Genomic DNA, 15,369 nt, shown 5'->3' on the forward strand with positions numbered 1-15,369 from the left:
GACATCCTTGGAATGAGGCTCTTTGCGTAGAAGACTTCTAACCCATGCGATAAAGGGACAAATGTTGCGCAAACCGCGCCTCGCTCATACTTTGGACGTCGAAGACGAGGGGATCCTATCTTCCTGGGTGTTCGATGCAGAGTAGCACAAACAACGCAATCTCGCAAAGAATATGCGAGATCGCCCAGTACCTGCTGGAACGGATTGGAATATCTGAATCGGACCAGTCGCACAGTGATCATTGCAGGACCAATCCATGAGGCTCTGCTGCGGACGCAGAGGCATTCAGATGATAGAAAGTACGGAATATGCGACTTTGCGTCGTGCGGGGCCACTCTGCATACATGAGATACGGGATGAGCCATTCATAGGCTACGGTCTCGGGTATAGCAGGCTTAGCACGGAGGAGCAAGCCATGAGCAGGATTTTATTTGCCCGGGCTCGTGTTCGTGCAACGGAAGGGAGGGGAAGCTTGGAGGTGTTTGATAGAGTCCATACAGGCAGTTCGAGTTCGATGCATGTAAGCCCAAGCCAGCAGTGCTCTTGTGCCATGTGGTCATTGGATAGTTGTAAGCAAGGAAGCAACTGCCAAGCGATTGTGACAGTGACTCATCCGCGATTGGCAGTACTCCGCAGAAGATATGGCACAGCCCGAAGCTGGTCGAGGCCGGGGCAATGCTATAAGCAACGGCATTGGGTGATTCGAAGCGTGGACCTTGGCTGCATATACCCTCTTGCGGAGGGCACAAGCGGTATGCAGGGTATGCAATGGGCAACTGATATCTTGCGTCCCGGACAAATGCTGCAGCCTGTTAGCGATGCCTTGGTATCAAGCCCTTACCTGCAAGAGCAATCATTTCATGTGATACTCTCTGGCTTCCATCGGTACAAGCGAGGAAGCCGGTCAACGTCGTTCAGGAAATGTAACGCGAGTGGCTTGTCTCCGCCTCACTTCCGAAATTTCATGCAGAAGAGCCTCAACTGCCAGCTGAGCAAGGCTCTCTTCCGGACACTGTTACTGCCTCGACAGTAACAGAGTAAGTTAGTGGGATCCTGATCCATGTCCGAAGCCTCACGTTCCAGTGCCCGGGTTCACTGCCTCACTTTTTGTCGCCAGCTGCGACCAGGTGAGGGAAGCTCATTTGCCCGTTTGCCCCGGCTCTGATACAACTTGCAAGCTACTCCGCGTTTTGCCCAGGGCCCGTCTTCTGACGGCATATCGGGCGCTAGACGTTGAGCAACGAAACTAATATATCGGGTGCGGCACAGCGAAATCCCCATTGGCTAATGGATGACCTTATGCAACAAGGGTGTGAAATGCATTGCATTCGGTATCATCGATCATCCGCTGACCCCCCGGTCCAGCAGACAAAAGGACTGTGGATTTTATGCAGTGGGTGGGAAGCTTGGGTTATTTCAATGATCAAGTTGCCGCCTCACTTGGGATTCCTCAATCGTTATTTCCCTATCCAAATACACCTGAAAAGTTAGTTCTCTTCTACCTCATCAAAGCCTCCACTTTTCTTCCACACTTTTCCTTCGTACTCAAGCCTCTGCGGAATGACCATTACCAATATGAATCCACCAATGCCTCATCCACATCACGCGGCAGCTGGCCCGGGCGAAAGAAACGTTGTATTCAACCACCCATCAGGCCCAGTAAACTTTGACCATCTAGCGAATCAGATGAACCAAATGCATATCCAGCAAGAGAGATTCAGTCCAAGCAGTGAGTCGAGGTCAAGGGATCCCATCGCTAACGCGGACATTGACGAAAATGCGGGGACGTGTTATGTCGGCTTCACATTCTTCAAGGCTCCAGCTGCTCCAGGATATCAACCAACTTGGAAAAAGGTCGAAAAGACCAAGATGAACCTGAGGCAGAATGACCTTGCCGACCTCGTCCGAAAGGGGTCCAAGAAGAGATCAGTCGCGGATCAGTACCAAAGCCTTTCGAATGTTAAGCGCCCCCATGTGGATCGATTAGTTGAGACCCTTCGGCAGAGTAACCCCCGCTTCCAATGGATCTGCGTTTATGTAAAGGAAGACACGAAAGAAGTCAAGGGCAAGAACTACCGCCGTGGTGACTATGAGACCACTTCTATGCACATTATTCTTCAAGGGAAAGCGACGAGCCGGCCACCGCCTGAAGCACCTGCGCAGACCAGAGACTCGAGACCAGTTCAGACGACGCAGCGTCCTGGTCCCATGCCGGAGACTCAGCATAGGCCCTTCGTCGGAAATGGCCCATACGCTGATCCACGATCCATGCCAGGTTTTTCTCAGACGCCTATGCCATCTCATATGCATAGCATGCAGCCAGGACCTGTGCAACCAGTGCCTGCTCAATTTCACCAACCGGGCCCTGCTCCCTTCCATCACCCACCGCAGAATGTGATGAGAGAGCCTCCGTTTGCGGAACAGGTTAACTGGGCGCAAAACATCCCCAGGGGCCAGCCGACGCCTGCGCCAGTTATTCACAATCATAAGCCTCATACGCCTGCGCCGGCCACCAGACCTGATCCGCCAGGTCATGGTGCGCAGAAAGTTTCTATGGAACCAGATCGCATGAACCACAGAAAGGAGGTTTCCCACCAGAGCGCAGCCCGCGACCCTCAGGCGAAAGCTAGGGTCAAGCATGACAAGTCCTCAAAGCAACGTCCTGAACCCGAGCCGGAACTAGTGTACGGGAGTGACAGCAGTGAAGACATCCTGACTCCTGATCAAGATGATGATGATGACATTTCTGATGAAGAGTTCTCTAGCCAGGAGGCCAAATCGCTAAAGACGCCAAAGCCCTGGCGAGGAAGCCTCTATCGCGGCCATTTATCCTCACAGCCTCGCCATAGGCACCGCACACACTATCGAAAAGACCCGAACTACCGGAAGGAGTCGCAGCAAGCTAGCGACCGTAGCCGGGGGTACCGAAGATACCGAGATGAAGGTGTTGTCGACATCGTCCCAGCGGTTTCAGGACATACTGGCAGACTTGCGAATAGGTATCATGGTCATGGTCGACAGTGGGCAGCTCAGCCGAGGATCGTCCACCAACAGCCTAGCACTGATGAGATGGAACTGCTTATGAGCCAGGTCAGAGGACGAGCGCAGAATGACATTCGGAGTCGAATGTTGGAGAACTGGGAAGCAGATCTCGAGGATCGTGAGCACTTCTTTGAATACCAGAAGCAGATGTTCAAGGACACGTTCCGCACCGATCGAATGGACGATGCCCCTATGCTGAACCGCTCAAGGGCCCTGCGCGACCCGCCCGCATATGCTCGTGGCTATCTGCAGAGAGCCTTGCATTACTGATGAATCCTTCGTCCTAGGAGACTAAAACTATTGGTTTTGTGCTCGTGTTTTTCCAGGGTTGTATAGTCATGGCGTTCTGGTTTTTGTTCTTAGGGGGTTGACTGGACGGACAATGCGGATCTGTACACCTACCAGTCGTTCGCTGATATTGTCAGTGTATGAACTCCAGCACTTGACAAAGTACGGAGTAGTCAATGCCCAATTTCCTTGACAGTGTAGTCGTTCAGGTAGTGACGCACGGCCAGCAAGACTCTGGTGGGTCTCTGGGAGGCAGCCCACTGTGAGATCATCACGAGTGCTGGCTCCGACCCCTCCATTTCACCGGCTTAGTACACTCCCGCTCCCAGTTTGTTTTCGTCTTCGTCATTTCTTCTTCTCACCTTCCACTCTTCCAGATCACACTTCAATTACCTATACTCACTGACCTCTCCCTTTCTCAATCCTCTAATATACCCAATCAACCATCCAAAATGCCTCGCACTTTCTTCGTTGGCGGCAACTTCAAGATGTATGAGCTACCCCGCAATGCCCTCGTGCCGGCCTTATACTCCTCGAATCACCCCTCGAACTCTACCTTCATAGACTGGCATCGCTAACCATTGCCTCCTTTTATCCGCCTAACAGGAACGGTAATGCCGAGAGCACTACCTCCATCATCAAGAACCTGAACTCTGCCGACCTGGACAAGTCCGCTGAGGTCGTCGTCTCCCCTCCTGCTCTCTACCTCCTCCAGGCCCGCGAGACCGCCAACGAGAAGATCGGTGTCGCCGCCCAGAACGTCTTCGACAAGCCCAACGGTGCTTTCACCGGTGAGATCAGTGTCCAGCAGCTCCGCGAGGCCAACATCAACTGGACCATCCTCGGACACAGCGAGCGCCGTGTCATCCTCAAGGAGACTGACGAGGTATGCGCCCCACTAGGTGATCGCCGGTGACACGAATCAGAATGCTAAGAAATCTAGTTCATTGCCCGTAAGACCAAGGCCGCTATTGAGGGGGGTCTGCAAGTGATTTTCTGCATCGGTGAGACGCTCGAGGTAAGGCTTCTTTTTTTTCTTTTGCTTGTCCTAGCTACCCCACTTTACCTGGGTCTCCGGTGTCCTACAGTAACTAACAACTTTGAAGGAGCGTGAGGCCAACAAGACCATTGATGTCGTCACCCGCCAGCTCAACGCCGCTGCTAAGGAGCTCTCCAAGGAGCAGTGGTCCAAGGTTGTCATTGCCTACGAGCCCGTCTGGTAAGCTCCATTTATTCGCGCCTCGGCTTCATATAGTTCAGGCGGACTAATAGTACTACAGGGCTATCGGAACCGGTAAGGTCGCTACGACCGAGCAGGCCCAGGAAGTCCACGCTGCCATCCGCAAATGGCTGAAGGAGGCAATCTCCGCCGAGGCCGCCGAGAACACCCGAATCATCTACGGTGGCTCAGTCAGCGAGAAGAACTGCAAGGACCTCGCCAAGGAGGCCGATATCGATGGCTTCCTTGTCGGTGGTGCCAGTCTTAAGCCTGCCTGTATGTCTCTACATCGTTTCTATGTCCACCTAAGTGCATTGCGCTAACTATTGTCTTAGTCGTTGACATTGTCAACGCCCGCCTGTAAGCTCTTACGATAAAAGTAATATTACGACTTTGAACGGCTATTCCTGTGCGCTTGACATGGCGATTGAATACACTCGTCTTTTTGGTGCTGTGATGGTGTGGACAAATCTATCATCAGACTTAGGTAACCTCGATTTACAAAAGAGCCCCTAGATATTTTATCGTAATAACACAATAAAAATGGAAATAAACGATAAACTCTCTCCTGTCTCTGGACCGGCGCCTTCGCCGTTAAGTAGTATCCCATTATGCGTGACAGAATATATACATCTAGGTACTAATAATGTGCGTACCACAAATCTAGTAGCAGGATCCTAGAAACGCTTACGAAGAATACGACACGGAGACACCAACACCCCTCCAGTAAGATGCCGGAGAGCCACCACTTCCCTGCGCCCCAGCCGTAGCCGGTGAAAACGAGCTCGGGCCTAGCCCAACACCAGCACTCACCAGGAGCTCCTTGACCCGACCTTCCCAGAGAAGGCGCACATTCCAGGACTGATCAATGCGAACTTTAAGCACCGATTCCTGAGTTTCGTCTTCTTCTCTGGAGGGTGGGATTTCCGGCATAGGGGGGGAGACCGGGGTATCCCATATGCGGGTCTTGCGGCGAGCCCATTCGAGCCCGTCGTCGTCTACCAAGGTAGTCTTTTTCGGCTGTCGCCAGAGCTCGAATCCCGCTACCATCTCGCTCTCCCAGCTGTAGACGTTGAAGCCGAAGCGGGAGCTGAAGGAGAGGTTGGGGGAGGCGCGTAAAGAGTAGGATGTTGAGAGGGACCCCGTCAGTGGGGTGAGTGTGAGCGTTAGGGTATATGGGAAGGTAGATATAGGAGTGTTAGGGCTTGATGTTGACGAAGTGGCCGCTGGTAATGTGCTGAACCTTAAGCCTGTCGACATGCCTATTAACGACGAAACTGGAGAGTAATACGCCTCTGCGCCGGCTGATAGAAGGGACAACCGCTGTGCGCCGCTGCTGAATCGGGGATCGGGGCCAAAGTTCCATAGTCCGCGCCAACCGAAGAGCGAATTGTCTGTGCTGAACAGATACTCATTGCTAAATTTACCAGTGTCGTGAGAGAGTTGAGTCAAAAGTGTAGCTTGCGGCGCAGACTTCGATAATGGCGGACCGCGTGTAGACGAGACGGCGAGTGCGAGTTGCATAGTTGGAGAGATGCGTCGCAAAAAGAGCGCGTTCAAGGTCGTCGGTGGTGGCAAGTGCAACGTTGCATGAAGCAATGTCGCCTTTTGTCCGTTCGATGTCTGTCGATGGCCTTTACATCCACCCTTTGTTCCGTCTAGTATCGAGTCCCAGTTCCAGGAATCCACCGGGGGAGCGATTGGCGCTTGTACTTGGCGGTAGCCAGGAGAAAGTTTGCGGAGGGGGATCAGAGCACTTTTGCTAGGTGTATTGTCGAATGATACGTTACTGTAGAGATATGAGACGGAGCCTTCAATTAGCCCAACGGTGCCGAGGGTATAGCTCGTCGCGAAGTTAGGTGTTGAGAGAGAAGAGAGATGTACGCGGACACGCTCGGGCGTTGTGAAGTCCAGAAGATCTAGGCCTGAGTCAATATCAGGCTTCACAAGTGAAAGTTGCTATTACCGACTCTGGGTTGTTGCAGTGAGCGATGAGTACGAGTTGTCGCGGTTCCATTGCGTCCCCTCCGCGAATGCGAGTTGGATATAGTCCATGAAATCAAGCATTGTCGGACATTAACAAGGGTATGAAGTCGGGTAGAAAGGTTCACTGCGGATAACACACGAGGCAGCCCCCGCACAGCATCTAGAAACTGAAAGTAATTGCCGAGGAAATTCGAAGAAGCTATGATGCGACGATGAAGCCCCAGACTGGGCGGGCCCGGCCTATCAGCTCATTTCCTCTTCGGGCGAGTCGGATAAGCCCCGCATCAACATTAATCCGCCGTTATCAGCGAAGAAAAAAATAATTCCAATTTGACTGCAATAACTCCGCACTTATATACAACAAATTTCCACTAGACAGCGATTCACAGCGTCGCATCCTCAATTTAGAGTCTATATCGCCATCTAATACCACACCGCCATAATGCCTCGTTCCAAGCGTGCCAGGATCGTCCACGAGTCCAAGACCGCCAAAAAGTCCCACAAGGAACAGACCAGACGCCTGTACGCCAACATCCGCGAATGCGTCGAGAAATATGACCACCTCTTCGTCTTCTCCGTCGACAACATGCGAAACACGTACCTGAAGGATGTGCGCACGGAATTCGCTGACAGCCGGTACGTCCTCCGTGCAAGATTCGCAGTGCCCGCTACGCAATTCGAGGAGGAAGTGTATAGGACTAACGCAAGACAGCCTCTTCTTCGGCAAGACAAAGGTCATGGCCGTCGCCCTCGGCCACAACCCCGAAACCGAAGCCGCTGACAACCTCCACCTCCTCACCCCCTACCTCACCGGCGCCGTCGGTCTCCTCTTCACCTCCCGAGACGCCGCCTCGGTCATTGACTACTTCGAAGCCTTCCGCCCCCTCGACTTTGCCCGCGCCGGAACACAAGCTACCCGCTCTTTCGCCATCCCCGCAGGCCTAGTCTACTCCCGTGCCGGTGAAGTTCCCGCTTCAGAAGACGAGCCCGTCAGCCATACGATCGAGCCGGAGCTGCGCAAGCTGGGTGTTCCCACTCGCCTCGTCAAGGGAAAGGTCATGCTCGAGTTGACGGATGGACAGGAGAGTTACCCCGTTTGCAAGGAGGGTGAGACTCTGGATTCGAGGCAGACGACGCTGCTGAAAATGTTTGGTGTTCAGACGTCGGAGTTCAAGGTTGGATTGAAGGCTCACTGGACCCGGGAGACCAGCAAAGTCAATATCCTGGAGAAGGATGAGAATGCGATGCAGGCATAAATGATTTGGTCTTGTCAAAAGTGGTTCTCGTTTTCTCCTTTTTCACGGAATCCCCTTGGGCATCTCATGGAGTTAGGATAGGCGTTTTTTTGTTCATCTCTTTTTCACCTGTCGCTGTCTTGAGTCCAGGTTTTCGACATACTTATGAGCGTATGACGGATATATAGAATATCAAGCAAAAGAATTTTGTTTGTATATAGGCAATTCGGCTACGACCCATCTCTATCCGGTTACAAAACGATACGATGTGGTATTGAGACTCACGATAAAGAACTACCTGCTTTACAATCATACGAAGATGTGCGGCATAGGCATCGTTGATGAGAAACCCTACCTTATCTTCTTACCTGAAATTGATCACCCCCCAAACGACGATTCCAGCTGGAAAGAAAAAAAAAATACACTAAAGTACATACTTACTCCCAAGGCCAGTGAAACAGGCCGGGACAGGCCATGGCATGGGATAGGACAGGAGACAAGAAGATATGAAAAAAGAGCCGAGAACTGGAGGAAAACGCGGGGTCGGCGAGGGCCTGAATCAAACCATAGGTCCCTTAGACGAGAGAGGACATTCCGGGGAGCACAGATCAGTGAAGTGGTTTCCGTGCGTATAGAGATAGAATTGCAGTCATATGAAGGGCATCGTGAAGCGGTTGTGTTCCGGCTGTTGTAAGTATCTATTCGGAGTAGCCGTTGGCGCTGCCTTACCCGTTGATGTTGGGATTGATGATGAGAGCAAAGAGAGACTAGCAACCAGAGATACCCACCAACAAACCATCATCGAGTACAGGGTCGAGAAGCCCCTTTTTTCAAGCACGAGCTTCTTAGTATCGTCGTTTGGCACGGGGGTCATCGTATGAGTCGTCTTCATGGTACCTCTTTCGTCCTTGGTCCTCTCTGCTGCCGTATCTGTCGCGCTCGCGGTAACGATCGCGGTCGCGGTAGCTGTCTCGGTCTCGGTCTCGGCGATCGCCATCACGGTCTCGATCACGCCTGTCACGATCTCCATAGCTGTCCCGAGGTCGGATAGGCTCACGGTTGCTCCCTGTACCACCGCGATCACGGCCGCCAAACCCACCACTGCGTCCACCCCCGGGTCCGGATGGGGCATTTGGTGGTGCTTGCCCACCAAAGCCGCTCCGCCCACCTTGGTATCCAACGCCTCCACGAGGCCCAAATCCACCACGGTCACCACGGAATCCCCCCCTGCCTCCTCCTCGGAACCCACCTCGGAATCCGCCACCAAAACCACCAGGACCAGAGGGAGGACCAAAGCCTCCTGGCCCAATAGGACGTGAAGGCATTGCCTTTGTATAACCTCTGCCGCCTAGACCACCACCAAATCGCCGGGGCTTCCAGCCTTTGACAGTCCGACCACGTTCGACATCCACTAAGACGCGTCGGTCTCTGATTCTGATACCATCTGTTTCCTTGTAGGCCGCTGGATTCGACGAACGAAATCTAGATTAGTATAAACGGGTCAAGCGATGGCATTGTATAAATGTTACCTTTCATGTCTTTTTCGCGCTCATAGACAATGAATGCGTAGCCTCGGTGCGGTTTCTTCGCGCCTTTGGAAGTTACGGTGTCTTTAACAATACGAATCTAGACATTGTTAATATCTATTACAGCTGAGGAGGAAGGATGTTGGTACTCTTTCAATAGGACCGAAACGTCCAAACTCGCGCTCGAGATCTTGTTCGGTCACTTCATAGCTTAAGCGAGAAACGAAAAGCGTCTTAAAGGGATCGCCGCGTGCTTGCGCATCGGAATTAGGGTCGTCTAGATAGTTTGTTAGCAAGAGTCATCCGATATCGATACAACCATGCGAATTCATACAAGCTTCAAGACCCTCGGTCAGATGCTTCTTCAGCTGCTCTTTCTGCTCGAGCTTTTGACGCCATTTGCGCTGTAGCCAAGTCTCTGTTGGGTTGTACTCGGTCTCCTCTGCCGTCTTCTTCGCTTCCTCTAGAAACTGGGCGACACCGCCAATCTTGCTCTTCCTAGCGTCTTCGGGCGCGCGACCGATGGGCGTGACATAGCGAAGGGGCGGACGGGGTTGGAAAAGGGCCAGCAGCGGAGGGGGGAGCTTGTCGGTCATTTTGCCCTAAGAGTATCTCAGTCAGAATCAACGATGATAGCTGTAACGACTGAGACAATAAGGCATATGGGGTTATAGCTAAGTTGATACCCCGTCCGAGTAGCTTGAGTGTTTCCGAAATTCGCGTTGCATTGCTCTTGCCTTGGCTTCGACTGCCGCTTTTGTAAGCGCGATAGCCGGGGTTACCGCTAGCCAATTACATCGGACGATCATCGGTGAAAAAGTCCCGCGGCCCCTTCAACTCAATATCTGGAGAAACAAGGTACCTGATCATACAACGCAACAATGCCAGTACAAGGAATTCGCACAGTGGCTACGGCCCAAGTATGTTCTGCTCGCGACATGGAGATACTTGCTTCGTGCATCGACAGCTGACACACGGCAGAACGGCGTGGGTGCCTTCATCCTGCAATGCAAGCGTCTGGATTTCCACTATTGTGACTGGGCGGGCAGCTCCCGGGGCATGAAGTATGCCATCCCTGTACCTTCTTACTTATTGGACTACATCTAACATTGCCAATGATAGCGCCTTCCTGAAGCACGCCCTCCCCGCTTTCGCGAAAGAGAACCCCCAGATTGAAATCCGAATCTCACCACGACCTCACAAGCACCCTATCATCAAAGGACACTACATCAACGGACGAGAGAAGGCGGTTTGCGTACGAAACCTCGAGCCGGAGCAAATCACCCAGAAGGCCAATCTGTTGAAGCAAGCTAGCGGCGAGAAGCTTAAGCGCACCAAGAAGCCCGTCACGAGTATCAACGACAGTGTCCGTGGTATCTGGTCTCCGTACCACGGCGGCCTCAAGACTGTTTGAGCTTGATTTTAGCCTTGATTTATTGCATCGGTGTTTCTTTGGCATTTTAGGGGTTCTCTCGTGTTGTATTCTGAACTTTCTCCATGGTTGACGACCAATCTGTATCATACTTGCACATATACTGTCCGAAACCTATCTTTGGGTTCTTTAGCATCTCTAAGCATGCGCTTTAAACATGTTCCTCTCGGTTTAGCATGTGGTCCTGAGTAAAATAGTGACATGAGATAATAAGAACTGCTGTTATAACCAAAAGCTCCGACTCCCTCCGCTAAAAGAGAATGATTTCACCGTGCCCTGACCAATGCAATGAGGGTATCGAAAAACGAAAGAATAAAGATGAAAATACCCTAACACCGAAGCATGCAACCATATAAGGGCCTATCAGAGATATACCTGGAACATAGCCCTATGTGAGCTAATCTTTGTGCCACAGCCAGGCACTTGACATATTGCAAAAGGCTTCGTCTTTGATGCTTTCTTCTTCGCCTTGGTTAATGAGCGATTCGTTGCGCATTCCCCGCAGTAAACCTACAGCAAGTGTCAGAAGAACTGGCAGGCAATCGAGTAAAAGTTGATACTCACATGGCCACATTGTTTTGATATCCAGATCTGCTGCTTCACATCGTCTCCCATTCCGAGTTCTTCATCGCAATTAGGGCAAATAGCGACATCATCCTCTTCCGCACTCCGCGTGAAACCCTCAGGCGCCGGACTCGGGGGCTTGTAGGTGTCCCTTTGTCGCTCTCGCTCCGATAATGGTTCGATGGGCGGAAATGGTATTGTAAAGGCCCAGTTCTCGTGATTTCCTGTGTCATCCCCCACAAACAGCGTCTCTATCCCAGTGGGCCGCCATGGAGTTCTCCGCCGGTGTGGCACATCGTTCGTGGATCCAAGTATTGCATGGGGTAATGGCAGCATACGCCAGAAGTTCGAGGCTAAGATGCGTTCCGGCCTTTGGTTCTGGGGTATCGGCGTCGGGCGTGTAGTTGCTGATACAAATTGCACTTCGGGACTGCTCGGAGGATCGAAATCCTCGTCTTCTTCTTCAGCCAGATCGATGAAATTCGCCATGATATTCCGTCCAAACCGAGGTGGTCGTGGTCGATGCCTTCTTGAGCTGTTTTCAGGTAACTGGTGTCTAGGAATCTCCGGCGAGTCGGATTCATTTGTAAGATCTATAACTTCCGAGTCCTCGTCCGGGGGCACTGAAGATGTGGATGTGACCGGTCGGCGGAAGTCTAAGCCGTCTCCAGGGAACCGAGCTGGTGGCATGTTCGGAGAGTGTGTTGCAGGAGGCGTTGAATTCGAGGACTGAGCATGAGGAGTATTCGAAGGTTCTCGGCGGGGTCGCTATAACACCAAGGAAGCGTCAGTAAAGTTTGCTTGCAAGGGCACCAAATAGATAAACCCCGCATCAAGAGGGGAAGGAATGAGGTGATACTAACCTTTCTTCGCCGAGCGATAAACTGGACTCCAGAGTCGCTGCTCATCTTATAGAGCGGATATCGTTTGAAGAGAGGCTGAGATGATAGGAGAAGAAGTTAAAAGTAAGTAAGTAGTGAGACAAAGGAGAAGGCAAATAAAGGGAGATGGGGTTTGGAGAGTTGCAGTAGTGAAGCCTCAAAGGCGGGTGCGGTGGACCGCGGCATTCTCTTGCTTAGTTATGATGTCTTTTGCAGGGCTTGGGATCCGACTACCCTCATATCGCCTCTTGCGGTCAAATGCTATCAACTGTGAATTTTCAACCTGTCACTCATTCACATTGCCTATGAAGCCAATAGGAGTGTGGATCAGCCCATAGCCAAAAGATCACAAGCCACGCAAACGTAAAGGCAGGGACTGGTATATCCGAACTTCAACCAGGAGTGCATCACGCTATTGTCCTTTTGTCCTTTATTCTTCTCCTTGCTATTTCCCTTGCAGAACTCCTATAAGTACAAAAATGGAACCAAGATTTCTCAGCCGCTTCAAGACATCAACATCATTACTGCGCCGCCAACACCGTAAGCGCGCCGTCGGTATTCAGTGCCACAATGCTCTGAGCAGCAGAACCCCAGGCCACAGCAACCGCGGGTACGGCACTTCGGAGGGGCTCTGACCAGGCCTTCGCGGACTTGGAATATTGCTGGACAGTCAAGCCGCTGGGGCCGCCGGTAAGCAGGAACTGTCCTGTGTAGTCCCAATAGATCGATTCAACCTGGCTGCCGGTTTCGAGTACCTTGATTTCCTTCGAAGTACGCAGGTCCCAGATGGAGACCATCGTCGAGTTTTCCGTGACAGCAGCCAAGAAGGTTCCATTTTCGGAGAAGAACACACGCTTCACAGGTCCGGCCAGGTCATAGTTCGCGGCCAAAGCTCCTGTCTTGATGTCATAAATCTTGATCTGACCATCCGCACCACCGGCGGCGATGAGGTGGCCGTCTGGGTGGAATTGCACCGAGAGTAGAGCTGAAAGAAGAGGAACATTAGTGAGAGTCCAATCGCCTTAAGGATTTAGAAGACACTTACATGCGTTACTGAAATTTTGCATGATGACCGCATTTGATGCCAAATCATACAGTACATAGCTTTTGTCCTCTCCAACGGAGGCAACGATGTCGCCAGTTGCATGCAGAGCGAGACCAGTAGCCGCGCCGGCATGAGAGTTGAAGCTTGAGATCTCATTCCCACTCTCAAACACCTTCACAGAGCCCGTTGAGGAAGCAACAACGGCTTTCTCCCCAGCCCAGATGGCATCGGTAACCGGACCGTTTGTCTGCAGAGTGTGGATAACCTGTTTCTGAGAGAGCGAAAAGACACCAACGGCCCCTTCGGCAATCTCGACCAATACCGCGTCTCCGGATGCATTGACCGATAGCGCTTTCCCACCGGGGTACAGGGCGTCCGTGGTGTCGGTAGGCTTGTACGCCGAGATAGCCTCGCTTGTCGCCCAGCCCTCTGGAACGGGACGCTTGCGCCGGGATTTGGAGAGCCTAGCAAAGTCAATCATCACACTCAAAAAATGGTATGACGTTTAATGTGTCGGGTGACGTACGAGGTCTGCGTGTTCTCTACTCTCGCCAGAACCTCATCTGGCAAACCAGTGGAATCCACCTGCATGGCATCACCAGAAGGACCGGAAGGCCGTGCATCAACAGTGACCTTAGACAGCGCGTCGCGAGCCTCGTCTCTCTCCTTCGTCAACCGCGCGATCACTCTGACGGCCGCATCGTGATGATATAACGCCGCACTTAGCTCCTGTCGTGTTTGAGCTAGGGTCTGGCGCAGTGTGTATGTCTCCAAAGCGAGAGCATCCCATTCCTCCTGGAAGACGCTGAGTAACGAGGGAATCGAGGTGAGTGTCGGCGGTCGGGGTCGAACGACGCGCTGGGACTTGACCTCAATAAGGTCATCTGTGGAGAGTTCCTCCCCGTTCACCGGATCTTTTCCATTCTCGGCGATATAAGTCTCAATAAGACGCTTCTCAAAGACGCTTCCTAGACAGAGTTAGAACCGAAGCCGATAGGTGGTAGTAGACGAACCTACCGCTCTTAGGCGAGACAACAGGCTCCTGAGGTGCCTCTCCCGAAACTGCGGAATTGTCAGTACTTCATCGAGACTGATCACGATCGATGTCTACTCACTTGCGCACAGCATGATGTGTAAATAGGCTGATTGATGAACGAGGTGTCGAAGAACATGAAGCTGCCGCTCCTTGACTTTTCGACTGCGCTTGATTTGGACTAGTGCGACCGCTGGCTGATCGGTGCTTCATGCTTGGCGACCATCCAGCAACAACCCATGACGCAGCGGACCTCGGAGAAGGGCCGTTTGTCTTAAGTTCAATGGCTTGTTGTACTTGATAATATCCCGCGCTTATCGCTCATGCAGTATATACTGTTATGTGTATCCCTGACCTGTGTGGCACATCATCAAAGGCTACAACCTTTCGCTGAGCTTGACGCGCCAGCAACCAAGCCTACTGGGTCTATTGCGCCGCAGTAACTGGACACATCTGAGATGTCGTTCAACGCGAAAAATCTTGCCTACGGTAAGTGGCTGGACTATCCCTAAATGTGCGTTTCTCTAACAGCTGTTTTAGACGCTAAGGAGCCTGCGTTTCTGCGGCGACTAAGAGGCCATTATGGAGATACCTCTGGTGGCCTAGAACGCCCATCGCAACGACCTCGCCGAGCACGAGAAGATAATGAGGATGACGGACCTACGTATGTCGACGCCGAGAGCAATGAAGTTATCTCCAAAGCAGACTACGAAGCGATGGTGAAGGGCGGCGATTCACAACCTGAAAATGATGTGAAGGAGAATGGCGCCGGCGCAGACCAGGACGGTGATTCTAAGAAGGCAGACGACGCAGCGTCGAAACAGAATTTGGCAGAGATTGGGGGGCCTCGAAAGCGAAAGCAAGCGAAGGTCGTCAGAGATGAGGTCAATGAGACCGAGGGGGCCGAGAAAGAAGAGAAGGAAGTGCGGCCAAAAGACTCGGGACCTCGAAAGCAGAAGAAGAAGAAAATAAAGCTATCGTTCGAGGAGTGATAAGCACCTCAGTTCTGCTGTAAATTCTTCTGTAGATGTGACTGTCCGAGCTGTAATAGATAGCTATCCAAGGTCGTAGGAACCCCGCTCGCCACGGAGAAGCTGTAGGTTGTATAGCGGATGACT

The 15,369-nt window shown here is 52.1% G+C and overlaps 10 protein-coding genes across 10 annotated transcripts; 6 read left to right on the forward strand and 4 right to left on the reverse strand.

Moving 5' to 3' along the window:
- Positions 1–79: 79 nt before the first annotated feature.
- Positions 80–1,160, forward strand: BDW74DRAFT_71898 (uncharacterized protein). Its single transcript, XM_073733535.1, has one exon. It carries the CDS (start codon positions 257–259, stop codon positions 1,031–1,033), a length of 777 nt encoding a protein of 258 aa, XP_073580375.1. The 5' UTR covers positions 80–256; the 3' UTR covers positions 1,034–1,160.
- A 261-nt stretch (positions 1,161–1,421) lies between these two features.
- On the forward strand, positions 1,422–3,547 carry BDW74DRAFT_71890 (uncharacterized protein). The gene has a single exon (XM_073733533.1). The coding sequence runs from the start codon at positions 1,561–1,563 to the stop codon at positions 3,310–3,312; it is 1,752 nt and encodes a 583-aa protein (XP_073580376.1). The 5' UTR covers positions 1,422–1,560; the 3' UTR covers positions 3,313–3,547.
- BDW74DRAFT_71891 (triose-phosphate isomerase TPI1) lies at positions 3,548–5,075 on the forward strand. The gene is made up of 6 exons (XM_073733534.1): positions 3,548–3,820; positions 3,937–4,216; positions 4,274–4,348; positions 4,437–4,549; positions 4,611–4,825; positions 4,885–5,075. Exons 1-6 carry the CDS (start codon positions 3,783–3,785, stop codon positions 4,911–4,913), a joined length of 750 nt encoding a protein of 249 aa, XP_073580377.1. The 5' UTR covers positions 3,548–3,782; the 3' UTR covers positions 4,914–5,075.
- Positions 5,076–5,104: 29 nt separating this feature from the next.
- Positions 5,105–6,704, reverse strand: BDW74DRAFT_159870 (uncharacterized protein). The gene is made up of 2 exons (XM_073725524.1): positions 6,516–6,704; positions 5,105–6,468 (listed from the first exon to the last, which is right to left on the reverse strand). Exon 2 carries the CDS (start codon positions 6,071–6,073, stop codon positions 5,237–5,239), a length of 837 nt encoding a protein of 278 aa, XP_073580378.1. The 5' UTR covers positions 6,074–6,468; positions 6,516–6,704; the 3' UTR covers positions 5,105–5,236.
- Positions 6,705–6,874: 170 nt separating this feature from the next.
- On the forward strand, positions 6,875–8,045 carry BDW74DRAFT_159873 (ribosome assembly factor MRT4). The gene is made up of 2 exons (XM_073725525.1): positions 6,875–7,171; positions 7,248–8,045. Exons 1-2 carry the CDS (start codon positions 6,978–6,980, stop codon positions 7,789–7,791), a joined length of 738 nt encoding a protein of 245 aa, XP_073580379.1. The 5' UTR covers positions 6,875–6,977; the 3' UTR covers positions 7,792–8,045.
- On the reverse strand, positions 8,046–9,985 carry BDW74DRAFT_159874 (U1 small nuclear ribonucleoprotein 70 kDa). The gene is made up of 4 exons (XM_073725526.1): positions 9,631–9,985; positions 9,446–9,573; positions 9,300–9,396; positions 8,046–9,232 (listed from the first exon to the last, which is right to left on the reverse strand). Exons 1-4 carry the CDS (start codon positions 9,890–9,892, stop codon positions 8,616–8,618), a joined length of 1,104 nt encoding a protein of 367 aa, XP_073580380.1. The 5' UTR covers positions 9,893–9,985; the 3' UTR covers positions 8,046–8,615.
- Positions 9,986–10,177: 192 nt separating this feature from the next.
- BDW74DRAFT_181662 (mitochondrial 54S ribosomal protein mL43) lies at positions 10,178–10,710 on the forward strand (the record flags this gene model as incomplete). Its single annotated transcript, XM_073730076.1, has 3 exons — positions 10,178–10,216; positions 10,278–10,360; positions 10,419–10,710. 3 exons carry the CDS (start codon positions 10,178–10,180, stop codon positions 10,708–10,710), a joined length of 414 nt encoding a protein of 137 aa, XP_073580381.1.
- Positions 10,711–10,900: 190 nt separating this feature from the next.
- On the reverse strand, positions 10,901–12,447 carry BDW74DRAFT_71938 (putative RING finger domain protein). Its single transcript, XM_073733536.1, has 3 exons — positions 12,156–12,447; positions 11,293–12,060; positions 10,901–11,238 (listed from the first exon to the last, which is right to left on the reverse strand). Exons 1-3 carry the CDS (start codon positions 12,198–12,200, stop codon positions 11,092–11,094), a joined length of 960 nt encoding a protein of 319 aa, XP_073580382.1. The 5' UTR covers positions 12,201–12,447; the 3' UTR covers positions 10,901–11,091.
- On the reverse strand, positions 12,339–14,487 carry BDW74DRAFT_71942 (pre-mRNA-processing factor 19 family protein). Its single transcript, XM_073733537.1, has 5 exons — positions 14,334–14,487; positions 14,236–14,280; positions 13,745–14,186; positions 13,219–13,682; positions 12,339–13,158 (listed from the first exon to the last, which is right to left on the reverse strand). The coding sequence occupies exons 1-5, from the start codon at positions 14,344–14,346 to the stop codon at positions 12,695–12,697; spliced, it is 1,428 nt and encodes a 475-aa protein (XP_073580383.1). The 5' UTR covers positions 14,347–14,487; the 3' UTR covers positions 12,339–12,694.
- On the forward strand, positions 14,165–15,249 carry BDW74DRAFT_159883 (DUF4604 domain-containing protein). Its single transcript, XM_073725527.1, has 3 exons — positions 14,165–14,290; positions 14,344–14,740; positions 14,792–15,249. Exons 2-3 carry the CDS (start codon positions 14,710–14,712, stop codon positions 15,241–15,243), a joined length of 483 nt encoding a protein of 160 aa, XP_073580384.1. The 5' UTR covers positions 14,165–14,290; positions 14,344–14,709; the 3' UTR covers positions 15,244–15,249.
- The last annotated feature ends 120 nt before the right edge of the window (positions 15,250–15,369 follow it).

This window comes from Aspergillus multicolor (assembly GCF_047715735.1).
Source record: "Aspergillus multicolor strain CBS 133.54 unplaced genomic scaffold BDW74scaffold_29, whole genome shotgun sequence".
NCBI classification, from domain to species: domain Eukaryota; kingdom Fungi; phylum Ascomycota; class Eurotiomycetes; order Eurotiales; family Aspergillaceae; genus Aspergillus; species Aspergillus multicolor.